This window comes from Filicampus tigris, chromosome 1 (assembly GCF_054856515.1).
Source record: "Filicampus tigris isolate MCC_2025a chromosome 1, RoL_Ftig_1.0, whole genome shotgun sequence".
Taxonomy (NCBI): domain Eukaryota; kingdom Metazoa; phylum Chordata; class Actinopteri; order Syngnathiformes; family Syngnathidae; genus Filicampus; species Filicampus tigris.
In genome coordinates, this window is record NC_141217.1 from 21,072,568 (window position 1) to 21,097,026 (window position 24,459).

General features: G+C 40.8%; 1 protein-coding gene across 1 annotated transcript in view; it reads left to right on the forward strand.

Annotated features, from left to right (window-relative positions):
- The first annotated feature begins 866 nt into the window (after window positions 1-866).
- dgkaa (diacylglycerol kinase, alpha a) overlaps window positions 867-24,459 on the forward strand; it is a 35,592-nt gene continuing 11,999 nt past the window's right edge. The window contains exons 1-9 of the mRNA XM_086026009.1: window positions 867-1,165; window positions 3,138-3,330; window positions 17,124-17,237; window positions 18,473-18,549; window positions 21,008-21,137; window positions 21,378-21,452; window positions 21,528-21,577; window positions 22,505-22,579; window positions 23,045-23,161. Of these exons, the coding sequence (XP_085882135.1) occupies window positions 17,162-17,237; window positions 18,473-18,549; window positions 21,008-21,137; window positions 21,378-21,452; window positions 21,528-21,577; window positions 22,505-22,579; window positions 23,045-23,161 (600 nt within the window). The 5' untranslated portion in view covers window positions 867-1,165; window positions 3,138-3,330; window positions 17,124-17,161. The remainder of the gene's footprint in view (window positions 1,166-3,137; window positions 3,331-17,123; window positions 17,238-18,472; window positions 18,550-21,007; window positions 21,138-21,377; window positions 21,453-21,527; window positions 21,578-22,504; window positions 22,580-23,044; window positions 23,162-24,459) is intronic.

The window sequence follows — 24,459 nt, forward strand, 5'->3', positions numbered from 1 at the left end:
GTGCGGGATAATTTAAGGAATATGAACAAAAAAAATTGAGTTAAAGCATCGTCCCAGAACTGATGTACTGTACTGTACTGTACTGTACGGGTTCCGATGTACTGTATTTAGCACATGCAATTCCTTTTTTGGCCACACCATGTCATCAGGAGCCTTTAGGGAGCGCTGTAAGCCCACGGCACTTTCACACGTTATGTAAAAGCTCAAATCAGGGCAGTGATGATTTCAAAACGCGGCTCATTTGGGGTCAAGCTGAAGGAAAGTTTTAACCACTAAACCGTGTCACGAGGATCTCAGTCTTGTCTCCCGACCCGAATGACCGCTCTTTTGTCTGACACCCACATGTTTTCCATCGCTATTATCCTTTCCAGCCAGCCTCATCCTCATTGTGTTGTCTAATCCGTCTCCATTGTAGCCACTGGAATGTGAAATCGTGCTTCCCCAAACACTGTGGGCTCTATTATTGTCACCGCACCTCATTACGGGATGTGGTCACGGTGGCTACATGCTCAATATGCAGCATCACTGAATGCTGGCTTCAGTGCAATATGTCAAATTTGTGCAGAACTACTCAATGATCGCACAATAGGCAAAACATATTTCATAGAAAACTAAAGGGTTACCACTTACCATATTGTGTTGTTCGATGTTGTAGCCTACTTATAATTGTATTTAATCTCAGCAGTTTGAATTGTGTGTTTTAAGACAAGCCCATCGTTATTTCAATATTTTCATTTTTTTAATTTATTTAATTTTGGTGGTGCTCCGTGAGATCCTTCAAGTGTAAAATGTGTGGCTTGGCTCAATAAAGGCTTGAAAACATTGAAACGCCTACAGCGTTATACCTTAGTGTTTGTTGTTTGACAACTGCCAAAGTGATAATGAAGGGAAAGTGGCTGACTAACTGTAATGTTTAAATGCGCGTGTGTGTGTGTTTTTTTTTTTGTACAAGGCTATTCCTTTACAAAATAGGTCTTACAGTGTTTGGTGAACTCGACAGCTATCTCGGTGGCTCTTAAATTAGCTTGTGAGCCTAGCATATAGCAGTTAGGTTCATGGATTCTCGGTTTTCCGCAGTCCTAGCTCCCATGGTTTCGGAGTAACGAACGGCATGAAATGAAGGAGTTTGCCCTGCAGCGTAACAACATTTCATCACATGGCAAAAGTAGGCACACTCATTTATGGCCTGGGAGTGTTTTTCATACAAATATCACTGTATTTTTGACTGTACAACTGCAGTAGCGTAGTTTAGCTATAGACTATGGTGTAAGAATACCTCTTTACATGGCATAAGAAAGACACGATCAGTTAATGCAGTATTATTTTATAGTTATGGCCTATAAGTGTTGTTTATTTAATCTTTTAGTTCTACGTTATTATGCAGGGTGTTCACCCTCCAAAAATGCTTAATTTGGAACATGAGTATCGGGGTAATTGCTGAACATGGCAGGCAAATGAAAATAGAGGCTTCATGTTGAAAAATAAAAGATTTACTCATCAAAATTCCAATAATATATTCAAACAGAAGCTTTACAAAAGTATTTTCAACTTCCTCTCTGAATGTTTTGTGTCATGTCCAAATCCGCTTTTCAGTTATTATTGTTGAATTTCCTCAAAAATGGAGACTGCACACTAGTTTGACTGATTCAGCATATTCTGACAAGAAAAATGCATTTTCATTGCAAGTGAATGTCATTCTTCACCATAAAAAAAAAGAATGATTAAACGTTAAAACTAACTCTAAAACATTAAACATAGACATGTGGATAAAATTATTGGCTTCTGTTAATGAAAGAAAAAAAACACAGTGGTCACAGAAATAACTTGAATCTGACAAACGTAATGGTGAATGAAAATGTAATGAAAATTAACCAATTGCAATAAGACATTGCTTTTGAATTGTGGTTCAACAGAATTATTTTCAACAATAAACTAATGAAACAGACCTGGACAGAAATGATGGTACCCCTAGAAAAGATAACATGATTTGACCATAGCGACAGCCATGGTGTATCTTCTAGTTAGCATTACAGGTGTCTTCAAACTAGGTTAAATAGGAGTCATTGTGCTATTTGGTTACACGGTGTGTACCACACTAAAGATGGACCAGGGGAAGCGAAAGAGAGAGTTGTCTCAGGAGATTAGAAAGAAAATGACAAGTACTTAAGGTAAGGGTTATGAAGACAATCACCAAGCAGCTTGATGTTCGTGTGACTACAGTACATATTAGGCAGAAATTTAATTAAATCCATTATTGTCGGCGGATATGCGTAACCAGTGGCGCTTTACTCCTGCAATGTCCATCCAACTCAGGGATCGAACCTTCGCCGTCACCACGTCTCCGGTTTGAGAGTGAAGAGCACTGACTAGTGAGTTAAATTCAAAGCTGCCAATCCAGCTCGGCACTGTATTTGAAGGGACAGGAAGCGAAGTTTTTAGAATGGACCTACTTTTTTCTTGTGAATGTGAATGTGAGACTGATAAGGTGCACAAGCTGTAGCGTACACTCACAGAAAATATATAATAATAGTAACACACACACAAAACACTTTTTTTTTTTTTGCAGAAGTTTGCGGTCTACTAGTACACCTCGATTGGCTGGTTGGCCAAACCTGATGCAGTTGGCCTGTGCAAAGCTGTGTATCCACCTATTGCCAGTCATATAAGTGACTTATCATCAGTCATTATTTCAGTAGATAGTCTTTTTGCAACATTTTTGTTTGATGATGCGCTGTGAGACTTTTCTAATGTAATTTATGGCTCAATAAAGGTTAGGAAACAACAATGTCTTCAATTAACCAAACTGCATGTTTTTGCCAACCATTCTAATGCAAAACAACAACAACGACAACAACAACAACATTTTTATGACATTTTCACTGTAAATAAGTTCTTTGTCGCCCATTTTCTTGATGTCTGGCTCAAACTGGCCAGTGTTCTCTTCAGGGAAATCGAGCATCCTTGTGTCAAATGTACTGAAATAAAGTGACCTGACCTCACACAGCATACATGCGCCGTCTCTCTCTCTCTCTCTCTCGCTTTCTCGCTCTCTCTCTCTCTCTCTCTCTCTCTCTCTCTCTCTCTCTCTCTCGCTCTCTCTCTCTCTCTCGCTCTCTCTCTCTCTCTCTCACACGCAGATGCAACTGGAAGGGAGGGAGGGTGAAGGAGGATCCGAGGCGGTGCCTGCTTACTCGGCCACAAGAGTCACTGTCAGCCCGGTTCACTGGCTCCGGGGATTCTCCTCCTCCTCCTCCTCCTCCTCCTTCTGTGAAAGTCAGCGGACACTTGGGGTCTTCGAAGCTCGGCCGACCGGCTCAGCACATTAGACAGGTAAACGAACTTCAGCGGAACCGACACGTCCGCGCCGGCCGGTCCGGTCCGCTCGGTGCAAGTTGCAGCCCCGAGCAACGTGCGGCTCATTGCAGCACGTCGGTAGCGTAAATGAACTTTCTTCAACAAGCCCACTATCGCAAAATGTGTTTCCCTGTTTTTAGTAGCGGGTTACAACACAGTAATCCACTTGACAGTTTAGGTGCGGATGTCTGAGTTGTCTTTGCCATGCAGCCATGTTATTGCCAATCTTATTAAGTTACATGTGCCGGTCCGGACTATTTCGAGAGGACTCCGCGCATGGTCTGCAGTTTAAGGACACTATCTCTGCAGACTTCCGGGCTTGTTATTATTAGGCTGTGTAGTTGTGTTGTATTAAAATATATCATATCGCTACTGTATTTCGTCGTGGACATTTATTTACTCAACTGCAGTGAGTACCAGGCACCTTGGTGTTAAATATGTTTTATTTGTATAAATAATTCAAGATGACACTTTCACACATTTGCAGCTTGTGACGTTTGGGGATTGGATATCCTTAAACATATTCCGAAAACTGCATATGGATGTTTGTTTCATTTAAGTTTCAATATGGTCCTTATACGTGACTGTGAGTATTACAGCCTGTGTCTCCTATTCAGAAAACTCTTTGTCGCATTATTCACATAATTTCTCTAGACACTACTCGATTGTTTGTGTCTAACTCGGAATCAATCTACTCCAAAATGTTTGCGTCCAGAACATTACAAACTTTATCTCCCCACACCCTTCAGCAAGGCACGCTCGCATCCTGTTAGCAGACATCATTTTTGTTCTTCTTTTGTTTTCTCTGAGCCCCCGTGTTTTCCGAGACCTTTTATTTGAACTTCTTGTAAAGTTCAGCTTTGTAGGTGCCTCATCTGTTTTGCAGGTGGTGTGTGTTGTGATAATGATGCTATCATGACACATTGTAGTTGGTTGAATGTGTTTTCACATTCACTGTGCTGTGGGAAATAACCATTTTCACTAAATTAGTCGGAAGGTTATTAAAATGGAAGTCAATCCAAACATATTTTTTTCTACAATATGTACTATGCAGGCCCACAAGTCGAAATGCGGTTAATCTGATTAATATTACATTTGTTGAATATGAGAAATCCACCCGTTTTTAGCTAGCTCAGGGGCCGGCCATTTTGTCACTTCTGCAGTCTGAACATGACATTGAAGTTGCACAGGGCTCAGATAACCACCAATCGGCTCAGCTTCACAAACCAGGTGAGCCGTGATTGTCGACAGAAGTGACAAAATGGCCGCCCCCCTGAGATGGCTAAAAATGGGTACATTTTGCTGCTTAACTTATATTCCACAAATACAATATTAATCGGAATGCCATATTTCAACTTGTGGGCCTGCATAGAACACATTCTGGAAAAAAAATATGTGCGGGTTGACTTCCGCTTTAATTATTTCCTACCGGTACAAATAATGTATCCTTTTTAAACATATTTATGCCACCGACGTATAGTGATAAGCAGAACAATTAAATGCTCTTCCACTGAATAGTAGAAGGTACAGTTAATCTGTGGATCCACCTGTTGCCGTTCATACAACAGAATATAATAGATTTGTCTTCGTCTAAACTGGCCCAAATTTCGCACTGAGTAAGTACATTTGTGATCAAATTGAGACATGGCCATCATTATTTCAGTATACCATACATAGTTTTTTGTATATATACAATTTTGTTTGGTGGTGTGTCGTGAGAATTTTCAAATGTAAAATATGTGCCTTGGCTCAATAAACGATTGGTAACGCTCTATTAGAGGTCCAACGTTTATTTGTGGAAATCGATGACGCTATTACGGCGCTTTAGCCATCCATTTGCTATAGTGCTTGTCATTATTAGAAACCCAGAAAACAGATGAGCCATGATTGGTTGTTATCTGAGCCCTGAGTAACTTTGATGTCATTTTCAGTGGAGAGCAAGTGGCAAAATGACCGCCCCTTGAGATGGATAAAAGCAGGCAGCTTTTGGTGCTTAATTCTTATCCCACGAATGCAATATTAATCAGAATCCGTGTTTAAAATGGTCTAATGCAGGGGTGTCCAAACTTTTTGCAAACAGGACCAGATTTGGTGAGGTGGAAAAGTGTGAAAAAATATGACAATTTCCGCTTGTCCTGGAAGCAATGGCCCACTCAGTCAACTTTCTTTTTCTTCGCTACAATCTCTATTTTAGAAATGGGCTGGAAAGCGCCACGCAAAAGGTCATGCAGCAAGGTGTTCACTCTGACATCTAACACAACTTTGAGAGAGGTGTGTTTGGAGAGGCAGAGCATGCTTGGAGCATATTTCCCAAAGCACCCGAATGGGTGGCCACAGGTCTGCTGCCATCTGGGGGTGAAATATAAAACACATTTTTTTTTTTTTTTTTATACATATATTTTGTACTGTGATCAACACCACTGACGGGCCACTCATTATTAATTTTATGCCAGAGGCTGTGGGCCAGTAGAAATTTGAAAATGGGCCGCATTTGGCCCCCGGAGTTTGGACATTCCTAGTCTAAATCTTTAAGGATTTACAATTGTTAAAGATGAAGTCAAGTAAAAATATGTCCTTACAATAATATGTTCTATGTGCCGCCAAGAGGTGATGTCAGATATGACATCATTGTGTCTGTCTGCCCATCTGCTATCCAAGGGTGCAAAATTAGCGCTGAATATATATTGTGAATTGTGAATGTTGAACTTCTCTAAACTGCATCTGGTATTTAGCTCTCACTTCCTTTTGTTAGGGCACTGTTGCTAGTCATGATGTACATACAGGACTAAAGTCACATGTACTAACTCATATTTCTTCTCATTTGACAATCCAATGAGACAAGTTATATCCAAAATTGTACTTTCACTAAGATAATAATGCTCAGTTTTGATTGACAGGGTAAAAGATGCATTCATTTTCGAATTATGTTGATACAATCAGTATTTCATACTGCTGTTTGATTCTAATTCATTTTTTATTTAGATAGCTAAAGGGTCTAAATATTAGACACAGCACTCCTCCCATGTTTCATGAACTCATTACTTGGCTCAACACGAGAATATGAAAAAAATGTATCAATGTTTTGATTAATTTGAATGTTTCAGGAAGTGTTCCTCCAAACTCACAATTATGGCTGCTTCCATGTGAATGATGTTTCCTTTCCCTTACTATGGCATTGGAAAAATTGGTTTGTGGACAAACAACAACATCCTAGAACGTCAAATTGGACTTTAGGATTTTGATTTATTCTCTTTAAGTGGCTAAAAAAGAATAACTGATCAGCATACCCAACATATGAATCATATTGAAACGGTTGTACAGTACTGATAATCCTTTACCCATTGATAAATATGGTAAGCCCGAATAAATCAAACTAACGTGCAAATGAACTTAAGCCATATGGACAAAAGTATTGACACGATTAATGATCCAATCACAAGTTCAGACCAGGGCCCTTAATCTTAACTCATAATTTTAGTAAGACATTTTGCGCTATTGTTTGCTTCTAATTTTGTGGGAACAGTTTGGGGGAGCCCCTTTTCTTTTTCAAGGCCAAGGTCCATCAAGACATGCTTGGATGAGTTTGGTGTGGAAGAATAGGCCGCTCCAAAAACGTTGGCAATCGTACGTCTTCACGCCGCAAATTGACCAGTATTCCTCCAGATGCACTCCAACAACATCCCTTCAAGCTATTAAAGCAACAAACACCACTTTGCGTTCCATTGTTCACTTCCTGAAGGTGGCATGTGCCAGTACTTTTGTCCGTATAGTGTATTTAACTTCCAACGACGAGCTCAGGTTGCATTTCACTTCCTGCCTCACATTGATCCGTGGGCGGGCAAAGCGAGACTCCTTGATACACGGGCACTCCCACCATAAAAGCAAAGTGGCTGTTATGACAAGTCTGAACAGGTTGTTTCACACCCCCCCCCCCTCTTATTTTTAATGTAGTATGTAGCAGAAGGCTGCCCCCACAAGAAGCTCTTACATAAGTCACACTGCAGTCGGAGTGATAGGCGGCCAACCATTCCTCCCCTTCATTTTCCAAGAAATCTGTGATTCACAGCACTGTGACTCTTTTGCCGCTCGTGTTATTTAATTTCACTGCGCTTTCTTTTTTTCTCTCTCACTCTCGTCAAATGTCTCTATGCACGGTACAGCTCCTCAACAAGCATGCTTCTTCAATCTCCGCCGTCTGTGTATTGAAAGGTCTGTAACCACATAATGAGCTGATACTGGACTTAAAGGATCTTTGTACCCTGCAGTGTTTGCATAATGGTGCAAACCACGAGTGTTTTACGCACACACACACGTACACACACACATACATTAAAACAACCTAATGCATGTCTGACATGACAATACAAAAAGCTTTTACTCCCTATATACACACTGCATTAAAGATGGAGTCAACCCAAACATATATTTTTCAAGAATATGTTCTATGCAAGCCCACTATTTGAAATAAGGCATTCTGATAAATATTGCGTTTGTGGAATATGAGTTAATCTACCCGTTTTTAGTCATCTCTGGGGGTTAGGGTCAGTTTTGTCACTTCTGTCGACTGAAAATGACATCACAACTGCTCAGGGCCAATCACAGCTCATCTGTTTTCTGAAGCTGAGCCATGATTGGCCGTTGTCTGAGCCGTGAATCTCTGTGATGTCATTTTCAGTCGACGGAAGTGACAAAATGGCCGCCCTCTGAGATGAGCAAAAAGGGGTGTATTTTGCTGCTTAACTCATATTCCATAACGCAATAATAATCAGAACGCCGTGTTTCAACTAGTGGGCCTGCTGGGAACATATTCTTGAAAAAAATATGTTTGGGTTGATTTTCACTTTAAAGAAACTGTTAGACCGACTAAAACCCGACGTTGCATTGCACCAAATGAAATGTTTCATATATACTAAAAAAAAGATCCTTGATGATTCTTGACCTAAATACACATGAAGCATTTTTATCAAAGTAAGCTGTATTTGAAAGCGACTAAAAGTTTAATTTAAATGAATAATTAAATGGTATGTAAATGGTAAATGAATAATTAAATGGTATGTACTGCAATGGGAATTAGAGTCACCTAATGAAACTGTGCAGAAAACTTTCTTTAATTAACACAATTCAGGTTCAGTTTTTATAGACAGCTACGTGCGCTCGGGCGTTATAAATGCCGCATCTTGAATTTTGTTCAAGTGCAAGCCTAGTTTAGTGTATTTGGGAATTTGGTAGACCATGCTGCGCTATGCTGGCCATTCCAGAGGGCCGAGGCGTTCTATTACACGCCCCCAGCGCACCTGACAATTTGATGGCTGAAAGTAGAGCAAATTTTAGATCTGCTGGAAGGAGGTCTAAGTTGTGGCGTGGGTGGTGTAAAAAGATTTTCGCAAATTTGATGGTGCAGACAGATTCTGAGCTCCGTGGGTATGTGTGTTGGATGTCATCATATTTCATTCATAAATATGACAACAGTGTGCATCAAACCCTCTAAATCATTGCATAAATCAATTCATTGAGTGCATTATTATGACTATCATCTTTATTCTATTTTTAAAATCCCCTTTTGGCGGCAATCTATGATCGCCTTCACCAACTTGACATCATCTGCCCATGGAGTTCTGCTTGCAGTTCCTTATAAACGTACTTAGTCCGCTTCCATCTTCTGCATGGACTCCGCTACTATTGGCCAGGAAGCTATTCGGCTGTGTTCACACCCACACCAGCGCAAACGCCCGTTGTGCTCATCAGTGAAAATACCAAAGGAAAGAAAACTCCACTCATGTGCACAGTTAGACCACACTTTGTCTTTGACTTGCACTGGGCCTGAAAATAGGGCCCAAAATTAATCGTTTTTGATTAAATTCTTTTTTTCTTCTATTGTTTTTTTTGGGGCGTGTAGATGACAATTGTACAACTGTGTAATGCAATCTTAAACTGTATTTATTGGGCATAATAATCGACTAGTTGACCAATTGTTCAGAATTCTGCTGATTAACTCTGCCTTGAAGCAAAATGGAGCACGTTACTTAGCGGCAACCAGCAGACTAACTTGTTTGTGGAAAGAAGAACATTTGAATGACTAACATATGTGGCAAACACTTCCGTCGGTCATCCAAAGATGACAATTTTCTATTCTATTCAAAGATACTAAGAAAGACATTATATAATTCATCGGTGGCACAGTCGGTGAATGGTTGGCAAGACAACTCTGATGTTTGGAGTTCAAACCCAGATTCCAGCCTTACTGTATGGAGTTTGCACGTTTTCTATGGTTATGCCCACATTCCAGAAATACAACGTACGTTTCTTATGTTAATTGAAAATTCTTAATTGTCCGTAGGTTTAAATGGCTGTTTGTATATATGTGCCCTGCGTTTGGCTGGCAACCAGTTTTGGGTCGGTTGCACCTTTTGCCCAAGGTCAGCTGAGACAGGCTCCAGTTCACCTTCGGCTCGAATGAGGGTAATAAATGGATGGTTGCACATACATCAACTAAGGGTACACGAAAGATTTAGTTTCAGAAAGAGGTCAAGGAGTTGCACTTGTGTTGTGTGTCTTCGCAAAGTGACATCGCCAACTACTGGGCCGGCATGCATATTACAGACTCTGTTAACTTGAATTGGTTTGATAATCTTGTCGTCTGAGCTTTGCAAAGAAAAACAAACCAAAAAATTGCCATGTAAATGTACACAAAGTGTATTTCCGAGTGGCTGCTACTTGATGTAAAAGATAGAAAATGTCAAACAAGCAGAGGAAGTCGTGGTTACAGGGCTGCGCTAAGCGGGAAATGTTGTCTTGGCTTGGCTTGTTCATGTTTATAGTTCAGTATTCTTGTCAGGACGAAAGTTAAAAAAAAAAAAAAAAAATGATACTAATGTACATGTGCAAATTTGGTTGCTTTGTGTTCACACTGGCATTATTTACATTCCTTATTTTTCTTTAGCCATTTCCCCCTTTTTTGTTTTTGGTGAGCTGGAGCCTATCCCAGCTGACTTTGGGAGAGAGACGGGGTTCACCCTGGACTGGTTGCCAGTCAACTGCAGGTCACATATACAGTAGACAAACAACCATCCAACTCAGAGTTGTTATCTCTGGACAATAGCTTTGAATCATCTGATCGTGCGTGTTTTTGGAAAGTTGGAGAAAGCCGCAGTAGGAGGGGGGGATCCCGAAGAAAACCTACACAACAACATGCAACCTCAGGAGTCCAGAGTCGAGAGTTGAAACTCAAACTTGAGAACTGACATGCTGCCGTGATTTTTATCACTGGACCAAATGTTAACATAATCTGATTGGAGCGCATTTGTATGATGTGCAAATTTCCCAAACAAAAATGCTGTCCAGTTGCTCCGTTAGTTTACATTGTGCTATTTTTATCAGCTGAGGTGTCACAAGTCTTTTAAAATGTTACTTCAGAGGCATGTTCTGATCTTTATTGTTGTTTATTTATTTTCTTTATTGCTTTTTATTGTGTTGTTTTTGCTATCATTGTAACGCAGCAGACTAACTTCTCGGTCCACTGTTTAGTGTCCACTACAGTTCACTTGTTATCGTGGCCCAGTGAACCAAACTTGCAGGGCAGTGGCACCAGAATTGGTTGGAAATTTAAGTATTAACACAACCTTAAGTCTGCACATTATTGGTTCAGTTTTGCTTCATAAATTGCAAGAATAGAACTGTAGCATTGACGTAAAAAATAGCGAGGGAGTGTTCCCTCAGCTACTCTTATGACTCACACAGTCACATCTGCATGTTGAATGCAGAGTGGGGCCTCCGGTTGAAAGGCCATATAAGTTTGGCGTGGGCGGAAGAGGAGGTGGAGCTACACAGGGAAGACTTCTTGCACCCGGGCACCCCCCTTTTTTCTCTGAGCCGGCTGCTTTCCGCGATGTGTCCCCCCCCCCCCCACCTCCTGCACCTCCCACATGTTAGTCAGAGGCACTCTCAGCTACTAATGGAGGGAAACACGCTCCTTAGCAACCAAATGTGTCCTCCGTCTCGCCGCCTCCGCCGCTATCTGCACACGCTCCAGTGAGGCGGATGGTGGAAAATATCAAGCCTTCTTCTATTCATAAGAAGTCTTTCTACTCTGAAAGAAAAAGTCGCATTTGAGGGTAGCACAACAGCAGATTTTCTCGTCACAAGGCGTGGGCTTTTATAACAGCCTACACAAAATAGCTGTGTGGGAAAAAAGGTCATCCCCCATGTGCACCTTGAAATGATTCTTGTAGAGAGCTGCTTTTATGGCTGCTGCTGACAGGTTTACATTAAGGCATTATGGCTGCTGATAACAGGGATGGTTTTATATGGAAAATAACACTGCTCAACCGTAAATGTTAAGCAGAGATGGGTTTATGTGTCCAATGTATTTTTGATGCTTCTTAACACATCAGATTTTTTAGATATTTGCATTTTTTGTTTTTACGTTTGACCTATAAAAGCTTGCGCAATACGGGCTTTATTATTCTAGGCAATTTATAGCTATGACGTTTCCGGAAAAAAAATCCACCTGTTGCTGAACCTACCCCTTAAAGGGGAAGGCTACCCAAACATATTTTTTCAAGAATATGTTCTATACAGGCCCACAGACCAACAAGACAGTTCTGATAAATATTGCGTTTGTGGAATAAGGTTTAATCCACCCGTTTTTAGCCATCTCTGGGGGCGGCCATTTTGTCACTTCTCTCGACTGAAAATGACATCACAACTGCTCAGGGCTCAGGTTACGACCAATCACACCTCACCTGTTTTCTGAAGCTGAGCCGTGATTGAAGGGATGTCTAATTCTGCACGGTGATTTTGCTGTTTTTGCAGACGCATGCAAGCCGGCACATTTAAAAAGCACGGTTTGCGCAGTTGTGGGCGTGAACACAGCCGACTTAGTGTGTGACAATCCGCCACATAGGATGATTTAGGAAGATATATGTGTAAAATAAAGATGGTAACGAATTGATTCCTGCAATGAGTCAGAGGATCTTATGCATGCTGTTGTCATATTTATGAATGAAATATAGTGATATCAACCATACATGTCCGTGGAGCGCATTCTGACTGTCTGTGCCCTGATCCAAAACACCAAAATCATGTTAAACTACTGGTGCCAAAACCTAGCCAGGTTTCCAGTAGGTAGTAACTATACTTGAGATCTCAACATGGGGCAAAAAGTGTAAGCCTGGCATTAATTTTGATTGTCTACTAGTTACATCATCTAATATTACCTTATTCAGGTCATGAGGTTATAAGGGTTCATTCCAGTGTACACATAATTACTTATACAAATCGTCTGAATGTTCAAATCCACTGGGCTCCCAGCAAGTAGGGCAACATTTTCTATTTTAGTCGTTGTCTGTAGCTCCTTTTTGGTCTGAAAATGATGGTGCCAATCTGGTATGTTTTAACTGGAATCATCAAACTACATTTTCATGGGTTTTGATTTTAGGCCAAATGTCTACACACAGAAACAGACTGGGCTGCCCCGAGGGAGGCTCGCGTTCTTTGTCTGCCATCCAAGCATTTTGTGAGAGAAGCTCTGGTCATGAAAAAATCTGGAATAACTTGGAGTATTATAGTTCTCTTTCAGCTTGAATCCACAAAAAGGCCTCCACGTGAAATATGAGGACTAGGAATTGGGACACCTCATACATAATTGGGAAAAGTCTTTATGCATTGATGCATTATTCGTTACGTGTTTTGTTTTGATATAAGATTTACTTATATATTAGTGAATTTGATATACTGTGTACTGATCAGAATAATATTGCGCCGGATTTGTGGTATAGTGGAGGTTTGTGTTGCTGAAGCTCAATTTGCCATAGCTGATGTCATGCAGTACTTCTTCAGAGAGCGAAACTACTTGAGAGTGAATCAATCATCAGCTCCTCTGCTGGTTGAAAGTGCCCAGACAGAAGTCACTGAAGTTGCACAATCTGATCAGACACCCACCTGTCAACATCATTGTATTGTCAGTGTCCATAATTACTAAAAATGACATTATTTTATGGGAGCACTTTTCCCCCTTTGCCAACTTTTCATCACCCCCCTCCATTATTCCTCTCTTTTCAAGTTTCAAATTATTTCAGTTGCAAATTTGCATACACGGGGGCAGGCTAATGCGCTCCAGGCTTTTTAATGTAAAGTGGTGCTTGGTGAACATGGGGAAGCTTTATGGGGGAGTGAATGTTGCTTTTCATCTGACTGTCATCACATGAAAACCCAATTATTGCATACAGAGATGCTGTCCTTTGGAAAGCCACAAAATGACACTTTAGCGTCAGAATAGTGGGCTTCAACATTTAGGGGGCATAAAAACCCACGGGTTTTATTCATTTCCAATTCAAATCATTACACAAGTTTAATTACCCGCGTAAGGAGAGAACAACTCACAATTGTGGACCAAAAAGAGAAAGTTTTACCTGTCTGCAACAATAATGGTGGACCGCAGTGTCGGTGCTTGTGGCTATTCTCATTCATCCAGGTCATTTCTTTCTCGGAGCATTGCATTGATCACAACTTGACTGCTGTGGTTGTCTTAGGAGTCGTTTCGCCTCAAATCCGAGGAGGGTTCATCATCACTTAATGCAACAAGGCTTGGTCAGGACAGACCAGCCTATTTACGGCATCGCAAATCCGACCAACCAACTCACATGGCTCACAAATTCACATATATGTCGGTGAACGCTAGTCAAAATATTAGGCGTTGGACCCGCGAGGGCAAACACTTTTGGTGTTCATGTTTTTTCACAAAGTGACATCGCCATCTACTGGCCTGGCATACATATGACATGTATTTTTTATTTTTTTTTTGTGTTTTGTATTTTGTGACTGGAGATAATGGAAGATGGTATGCACCCTGCAAATTACGCCACCTTCTTTCCTGGTTTTGAGTTAGTATAAGTGTTGTGGAGTTTCATTAGTCTGGGTGTTTACCGGGGGAGAAAAGAGTGCTTGTCAGTTCCTGACCGATCATATGCTAGTTGGATGCCTTTCTGTCGCATTGGAGCCTTTTTACCACACTGCAGCTGCGCTAAGTGGATGAACAGGCAGCTAAACTCTTGTGTGCCATGTGTTTTTGCGTGTCTACATGGGCCCGTGTCTCTTTTGTTGAATCTTCAGAGATCAAAGCTTAGATGATAAAAACAAGTTGCTGTGTCACCCATGGATAGGTTGGCAGGAAGGGTATCTGGCATAAAAACTGTGCCAAACAAATCATGCAAGTGCCTTGCTGTGCTAGCTGAAAATGTCGTTTGCGTTCTTTTGGACCTTAGCGTTTCAAGTCATCAGACAGCTGAAATGTTTTCTTGATTTGTTATTTTTTTATTTGGTTGTCAACACACAGCGAGGCACTTTGACTTCAATGACCAGATTTAACTTTGTTTCTGCTGCAGGAGCGTCACTCGTACGGCGTGAGTTTGAATCGAAGGAGAATCATTTTAGCGTTTTTCCGACGTGTCCCCAACTTTAGACGTAGCCTACAAAATGTGTCTTCATTATTCTGCATCCTCGTTCAATGAAAAGTCAAAGATCTAACTAACCCCGGTGCCGTGTTAAAACCCCGTCGCGTAAGCAGCAGGTCAGCGTGGTCATGTGGCGTGTATTAAGGCTCCACAACATTCCTGCAAATCCCTGAATGAAATATTTATACCTGCTTCACTAATCCACATCAGACGGCACCATTGTTTTTCCAGAGTCATTTGTTCTGGGATGATTTTTCCAGCTCTCTGTTTTCTCCTCTGGGGTCATTTGCAAGTCTTTATCAGGAAGTGATTGCAGAGAGGCTGATGGACCGAATGACACTAAAAGAGGCTGAAGGGAAATAATACTGATTCTCCTGTGGAAAGTGAACTTGAGACGTCAGCACCCTGTTTTGAGTTTATTTCCACTGCCCTGCAGAGTCCTATTTTTAGATGAATTGCTTCCAAGCGATCGATCCTGTCATGATTCCTTCATGTGGCGCTTGGCCATCCGTGCTTTCCAAGCCCGCTTGGTCAGCCGCAGACCTGCTAGGCAACGCTCCTGACCTTTGGAGGGAATTAAGCCTGGGACAGAGAAAACCTTTCCAGTGAGTTCAGGGAGAGCAAGCAGTCCTTTCACGTTTGACTTTTTTTTGTAAATGTGCGCTCTATTTTCTTGTCATTTCAGTCGTCATCAGTGTAGGATGGGGACTTCCTCTTCTCCACTTTTTTCTCCTCCTCATTGATTAATGACAATCGCCTCGTTTGTTTTCCAACCACTCGGGAATCTCCTTCCATTGTGTTCTCACCATGGCTTTCAAGCCGCTTTTGTGAGTCACATGCAAATTCCTTGCCCACGTCGGATCTTGTTTGACATTTCAATCCCTGACTTTGTTAGGTGAGTGTTTTTGGGTGATTCTGGTTAGTGGAGGCCGGGGGCGGATGGTTAAGTGAGAGTCCCGAGTTTCAGCCTAAAATACATCTCACGCAATATATTGTAGCTTTTATAGGCCAATGAGAAAATGCTAAATTATTTCGGGCTCATCAACCCCCGAGAGTCAAAGTTTCACTTTTAGCCTGACATACTTTGGGGAAGACAGCTTGGAGTGGATCACCATTTATTATTAATGATGACAATGCAAATACAGGCGGCACAGTGGGAGGCAATTAGTCAGGATGTTGCTAAACATTCAATTTGTTTGGATTTGGACACAATTATATCATAATGGGCAACATGGTTGAAAAGTGCTTATTGGTGGGATGGGCATCTTAAATGCTGAAGCGGGGCAGAATTTTTCAACAGCGCTACTTGGGAGTGGCATAGGACCACACACTAATTTACTTTTCACTCCAACAGGCTCTCTTGCGTTCAAGGACAGCACACGCCTGCTGAACAAGAAACAACTGAACAACATTGAGTGCAAGTACTCATTGTGTACATTTTTTTCACAAAAATCAACTTACTCGAAATTGTAATATTATTGGGCTACTATCTTTGTCCTATATCTCATTCCAAATCTAAAACAATTTTTAGGCCTACTCACGTTGTGAAATAGGGCAGTATAACACCCACTGTAAGCGCGACTGAGGCATGTCTGCCATCTATAGGTGAATGGTGATGTTGCAACTTAAAACTACAGTCAACCCCTGCATATTTGTAGTTTGACACCCGCAGATTCGTATATTCTTCTATTTTCTCACCCTTTTTTTCCCTCAATATTTTGTCACATTTTGGATTTTTCATGTTTCTTTGTTATTAAATACCCCCCACCCCCATTTACCCCATTTTTCAGTGAAAGCGCATATTGAATGTTTATCAGTGGGTTTTTTTTAATTAATTTTGGGGGTTTGTAAAAAAATAAACTAAAATAAGAAAATAATGATTTTGCCCATCTCTGGCTTAGTGTATCTTCCGGTCTGGGATTTTGAAACTCAGATCCATCCTGTTGCTCTTTCAGTGCTCTCATGGGTTTTCCTCCAGGTTCTCCAGATTTCGCTCACATTTCAGAAACATGGACCTTAGGATCATTAAAGAGTAACTTTTCCATACTTGTGAATGTGAATATGAATGAGTGTTTGTCTAAAGTGCACTGTGATTGACTGGCAACCAGTCCAGAGTTTACCTGGTCCCTCAACCTACAGGAGTTGGGATAGCTCCAGTTAAGCCACGACATTAATGAGGACAAAAGCTGTAGAAACGGGATGGATGGAAAAACAACCACTCAAATGTTGTGTGTCACGGTGTGAGGTGCAAAAAGTTGTTTTTACTTTGCTTTCAAAAGCAGGCCACATCCGCCTACCTTATCTCTTGTCTCTCCACAGTTTTGCCTCGCCGCGTCTCGCACCTGATCTCACGCAGCATGTCCGCCCCCGCCAGCAAAGAGGTGAAGGAGCTCAACCCTGTCGACTTCATCCAGCTACAGCAGTACATTGAATGTGAGTACATTTATCGACACTTTACCCCCCTCGCCCCCCACATACACCTCATGTTGCACTTCCACCCACTCACACACTCACCTGCACTCTTGGTGTCTGAAATCTAGACAAGCTTTCAGCCTGAGCACAGAGCTCTACACTAAGCAGGGGCATTCAAATGTTTGCCTTTTTTTTTTTGTGAAGACATTTTAAGTAGTATTTTCTAGTGATTTAACTAGCTTGCTGGCTAAATAAGAGGTTGGGTTACAATCAGACTGAAAATGAATAAAATCATGCTAGTCAACCCCACGTTTTTTTGTGCAGGAATTAATAGTAAAATAATAATAATAATGGCAATAATCAGTTGTAGGGTCAAACTGCCACCATTATATTACGTTTATTAGCAGAAGGTGTAATAGAATCATATGGAAAAAAACGCCATTCGCAAAGATGCTCTGAATAAATGGTTTGACTGAGCCGTGTCACAATGGACCCGACGTCTCTGTGTTTGTGACATGCATACATTTAGTTCTATAATGAACGAAAAAGCTATCAGAAAGAGCGGCGCAGGTTTAAAAATAACTGAACATGTGTGTTGTTAAATTATAAGCAATAGTTCAAATAACATTCCTTGAGCTGCAGGCCAGCCTTGTAAGGACGTCAAATGGTCACTGAGATGAAGTCTCACAAGATTTGCTAGCCACATGTGACCTAAAGCACGATGGCCGTTCAAACTCTGTGCCACTTTCAAGGCGTGTTTTCAAAAATGTATTCCAGAATTTGCATTAAACCCCAAATTGTACACCTGCCTGTTTCATCACTTTATACAAAGCATTTAATATAGAATTATTATTTTGATAATAATACATTTTAATTAGACAGGACTTTTTAAAATACTTGAAGACACTTTACAAAGTCAAGTTTAATTTGTATAGTCCTTAATAACAAATTTCTTAGATTAAAAACATCATCCATCCAGGTAACAGGCAATAAAAGCACTTTCTAATTCAATTATTTATTTTCATTATTTTAAATGGCTCTCATTTATGTAACTTGAATTTACTTTTTGTATTTTTTTTTAAAATAAAAAACTTTGCAATGAAGGTATCTTTGTATTTTCTAAAATCATTTGAATCATTTTCAAGCACTGACTGTTCCTTTTTAGTTCACCCATGAGGAAATCACATGTCTTCAGGTGATAGGCCTCAAATATCTGCCCTTGCCTTTGCCCGCCCTTGACGTGTGACCTCTTCCAGATTGCAGCCTGAAGGTGAAAGACGTGCTGCGGGAATTTGATGCCGATGGCCGCCTGTCCCAGCACAGGCACGGAGAGGTGAGGGCACGGGACGGGACTCGTCTCAAATCTGCTCAAGTTCTGAGGGCTTTGAGCATACAGAAAAGCGTCTGATTCATTCTTACGTGGGCACGTACTAACAGCCTGACAACCGGCTAATGAGATTCAAAGCCGAGCTCTTTTGTGAGAGGTGGTGCCGTTATACCGAGATTGCGGATGTAAATAACGTCCTCGCCTGGGCCCACGCAGCGAAGCCCCGTCAGATGCTTTCAGAAGTTTGTCTACGTTTTAGCAGCAAGCTAATGTAGTCATTTCCGATTGCCGCTACCGTAGCATTGGTGGCATTTCAAATTCTTTTTCCTCATAAAAATGAAAATAATTCATCTCTGGCAGCATGGAGACCAAATAGTGGACACGTCTGCCTCAAATATTTGAGGTTATAGAAAGTGAAGGCACCAAGTTGAGTACATTATACAGCATTAGGTTAACACAAGGATTCCAGTTAAATGTCTTAGTGGGGTTGCAGCGAGTAAATTATTAGTGGGGCAGCGCTGCAGGGCATCGGCGTCAGCAAGAAATGGGTTTGTGGTTCAGCATTATCGAGGGAGTTCAGTTTAAGCCCTCCAGCATCCAATCATGAAATTCACTCTACCAGGCCAGAGAGTGCAAGTAAACTCTGCACTGACTTCTGCTTTCTTGCAGCAGGGGGCTTTAGTGCCTGAAATACAAGTGGGAGTGCTTACAGATAACACTCAGTGCAGGTACACCCTGGTTTGCTGCATTGGAAGTGTAACACATGATTTAGTTGCCGAATTATATTTTCATTTTTTTTATTTTAATTTTTGGGATTGCATATATTTTGTATTTATTGTTTTTCTGACATGCTGCAGTGTTGTGTTATGAGTAAATGTATATCTATTTTTATTTTGCTTAAAGCCAAACCAAGTCAACCCAAACATATTTTTTTCAAGAATATGTTCCCAGCAGGCCCACTAGTTGAAACAGGGCATTCTGATTAATTTTGCGTTTGTGGAATATAAATTAAGCAGCAAAATGCACTCGTTTTTAGCCATCTCTGGGGGCGGCCATTTTGTCTTCTGTCGACTGAAAATGACATCACAACTGCTCACAACAACCAATCGCGGCTGACCTGTTTTCTGAGTCTGAGCAGTGATTGGTCGTTGTGAGCAGTTGTGGTGTCATTTTCAGTCGACAGAAGACAAAATGGCCACCCACAGAGATGGTTAAAAATGAGTGGATTAACACTTGTTCCACAAACGCAATATCTATCAGAATGCCCTGTTTCAACTAGTGGGCTTGCATAGAACATATTCTTGAAAAAAAATCTATGCGTTGACTTTCATTTGAAGTGTTTGTTCCTTTTTGAGTTGGTTTGGCACAGCACATTTCATGAGCGAGGAAGAAAAGAGAGAGAGTGTGTATTAGAGCGAGGCGTAATACACACGTAAAAGATGTAATGAAACATTGTCCTCCCGTATCGGTTGTTTTGGAAAGGAAGACACCAGAAGTGCACAAACTCGATTTTATACTGTAGCCCGCCATACCACGGCCTCCGATAAGATAGAACAACTTATTAGGGTTGCAAACTGGTGGCGGCTGTGTTTTTCTGGCTCGTGTTCATCTCTGCTAATTAGCCGAAGCAGTCAGCTAGCTTCGGTGGTGGCTAACTCGCTTGGGCGATACAAGGCAACTAAATCATGTGTTACAGAAGCATTCACATTCTTTACACAACCTATTTGCTGAAAATAGGTTTTAAAACCCTGGTTTTAAAGGGCAACCCTGTCTCATGCACAGCACATGGACACATCACTCAACACAAACATCACTACCACCGTCAACACATTAACCAAGCAATCAATTCTAGGTGCCGCTGATCACCTGTTAGCTAGCGCTAATCTGTGCAGCTAACAAGGCACATTGCAGCTCTGTTCACCTTTTGACCTTTGATACAATATGATCGCAGGGGCATCACACCCATGCGGGATCGGGCTGTTTCTGCATGATAGCTTTTCAGACAGTAGTCCAGCGGTCGGACTCCGGCCATCGCTTGAAAGTGAATTTTTGCTCAGCTTCGGTCAAGCATAGTCTATTCGGTCAAGCATAGTGTGGGGCGCTTATTTGTGTAAATTAGCCCCATTCTTATTCGTGGTGTGGAAGTATTGTTCAACTATCATACAAATTGTCAGAAATAAGCAAATAGCAAAAATCTGTAGATAACTGACACCCATTATAATTGCCATAAAAAGACGAAACAGCGAACCAACTATTTGTTTACCAACATTTTAAAAGTTATAAAAATTAAACATAATTAATCATTATTGAAATTTTCTATAATATGTCCGCTTTAAATCGTCTAATAACATGCATCTCATTATATTTGAAAGAGTCAACATGTGCATTATATGCAATGTAATTGTCCATTGATTCTAATGAAGCTCCTGAACACACATTTCATCTGAGGTTTTCTATGTTCCAGTGCATCAATGAAGAAGGCTTTCGTCTTTTCCTGAAGACCTATTTGGAAGTGGACGATTTCCCAACAGATCTGTGCCAGCGACTCTTCCGCTCTTTCCAGAACTCCGAAACTGCCCGGGAAGACAGCGGCAGTAAGAATACACATACACAAAACAAAGCAAACTGTATTTTATTCTCTAGAAAAATGTACATGGTGTTTTTTTGGGGGGTCAAACAGTCCTGTACATATTGCTGCAACTGTTTGGTTATTCACCTTTTGCCCTAAGTCAGCTGAGATCGGCTCTAGCTCACCCAGAGCCCTTATGAAGGCAAGAGCTATAGAAAATAGATGGATGGACGTTATATCTTCTTCTATTGATCCCTCTTTACAGAGGAGCTCTTCATAAAAGACGTTTCATGTTACTTCTCACTCTTGGAGGATGGTCAACCTCGGGACAAGCTGGAGTGTAAGTCCTTTACTTGCCCCAAAAAACTGCTGCTCTTTTTATATGTATTGTTTAGTTTTGTTCCTTTATCCTCAGTTGCTTTCAAGCTCTACGACAGAGACGGCAACGGCGTCCTGGACAGCTCGGTAAGACGTCAGTCGGCAATGTCTAAAAACATGGTCCAGATTAGAATGTGTTTAAGTCAGTGTTGAGTGGTGCATTTGGTAACACGACTAACACTGCATTTTCAATAACATGATGCAAAAATGCAATGTAACAACATGAAACTGCCATATACATCTTCTGGAGATGTTCAGAAATAGTTCAACTTGGCTTGCTCTGACCAACCAATAAGAGGACAGAAATATACTGACATCATCAGGGGCCAGCTCACCGGCCTATAGGGAGGAGTGATTTGAAATGTGATTGAAGAAACAATTCCAATACTGTACTTACATATACTATAGCTCAAAATCCATCAGTCAGCGCTACTGGGTCTGAATTGGTCACAAACGGGTTGAAATCTATTTGGACAAAAATCTCACAAAGCAAACATGGTGAAGTGGCATTTAGCTGTTATGCTGGATGCAAATGGGTTAAATTGACAACAATCAGCTATACAAATGCTTTTAAATCCAGTTGAAAAACTTTGCTTTTTTTCCACATTACTTTAAGATCTTTTAAGCATTTAAAAAATCAGTTTCAGCATATGGCCTCATAGTAATTTCAGAAAGCTACTTTTTATTTCTTTCCTTTGCTTTTGAATGCATTTCAATCTTTTGTTTGCCTATGCATTTAAATGTTGTCAATGTATGTTCTTTTAATAATTTTAATGAGATACTTCTGTTGTCTTTGCTTTGCCTTTGAATGTTTTCAGCTGTTCTGTTTGTTTGTTTTGTATAAACAAATTTGTATTTGCCTTGCCTGGAAGCACTGCAGCCAAGAGAAATGTTACGGAATTAAGGGAATATAATGTTAGGTATACATTTGTACAATTTAATAAAAACAAATGTGCATGTTTATGTATATTAGTGCTTCTGATAGTATTTAAATCCTTCTTTTTTGAATGGCAGGAAGTGGATAGAATTATCGCTCAGATGATGCACGCTGCTGAGTACTTGGGATGGGACGTTTCAGAGCTCAGGCCGGTAAGTCTCGCGGTGGCCTCGCAGCACTTGAAAGCATCACGTTCTGCAGAGCTGGGCATTTTACTAAAAATATTTTTTTTTTTACTAAAAACCTCCCCGATGGCCGTTAATTGAAGAGCAAGAGTTGTCCCCCATGCAACAACAACCCACTATTGTTCCTTGGCCATCGAAGCGGAAAATAGATGAAAGACGGACTACAGACGAAAGTTATTAAATACATGGGTGTTTTAAAAAAAAAAAATCCTGTCATTTGGGAGCAAAACAGGCATTCGTCATTGACGGATACACGCACTGATCCGTCACATGGACGGAAGGCCCACCTATGACGTTCTGATCCTCGAAGGCCACTTGCAAGTTGTTTATCAACTGATAAGCTTCGCATACAACAACAACAAAAAGCTGACACTGCTCCTAAAGCTGAGCAACCTGTTTGGAGTTGAAATGATAACGGCGATATTCCCGCAGGTTCTCAAGGACATGATGACTGCGATAGATGCTGACAGCAGCGGTACTGTTTCTCTGGAGGAGTGGGTGGAGGGAGGCATGAACAACGTCCCCCTGCTGGTCCTACTCGGCCTGAAGGTAAATGACGTGAACGTTTTTATTGCTCCCACCAACGCCTCGCCGGCCTTTGCCTCCTATTCCTCATCTTCCAGGCCGTTTTACATACTCAGCACTACTAAGCGCACCAATGTCATCATCGACATGTGAGTGCTTTAGCGTGTTTGCACACATTCTGTCATGATCGCATTGGCTAAAAGGATTAAAACATTAAAAGATGATAAATGTGCCTTTGGCTATGGCTGGAAATGGCTGATTAACCTGCAACACCATTTTTCTCACAGAAATTAACAGAACTTAAAGCTTGTATTAAATTCAAAGCATGTGTTTAATTTAACATTTGGACATTGTTACCGCTGTCAGTTTTTGTGTAAACAACAATACGCTTTGTTGAATGGATGAGGAGGGGTGTAATAAAAAAGTCGCCTCAAGCATCAATTTTTTTTTAAAGCATTAATTGTCACACGCAATTGTCGTGTAAAAAGAAATGAAGCAAAAACTTAAACAGCAAAAAATGCATAAAGGTGTTGCAAAAAGAAAAACATGTATTTGATTTCGATGTTCCCTAAACTGAGCACTTGTGGAATGCTGACATCTCACATGACTTTGCACACATTTAAGTTTCTTCACATTTTTTCCCCCAACTGTTTGCCGATTTTATGAATTGTATGAACTTTTTTTTCCTAATTTTGCGTGTAACACTGTATTTATGCCCACAATCATGATATCATGATACTGTGCTGTGATACAGATCGACATCTGTGGAATTGAAAAAGGCAATGAAGACTTTTTATTTTCCCTAACACTCCTTTCCAGGATCCATAACATTTTAAGCGCTAATACAATAAATTGACAGAGATTTTTAAAGAAGAAGTCAACCCAAACATATTTTTTCAAGAATATGTTCCCAGCAGTCCCACTAGTTGGAACACGGCATTCTGATTAATTTTGCGTTTATGGATTATAAATTAAGCAGCAAAATGCACTCGTTTTTAGCCATCTCTGGGGGTGGCCATTTTGTCTTCTGTCGACTGAAAATGACATCGCAACTGCTCACAACAACCAATCACGGCTGACCTGTTTTCTGAATCTGAGCTGTGATTGGTCGTTGTGAGCAGTTGTGATGTCCTTTTCAGTCGACAGAAGACAAAATGGCCGCCCCCAGAGATGGCTAAAAACAAGTGGATTAACACTTATTCCACAAACGCAATATTTATCAGAATAGCTTGTTTCAACTAGTGGGCTTGCATAGAACATATTCTTGAAAAAAAAATGTTTGTGATGACTTCTCTTTATAATGTTTTTTTTTTTTAGAATTT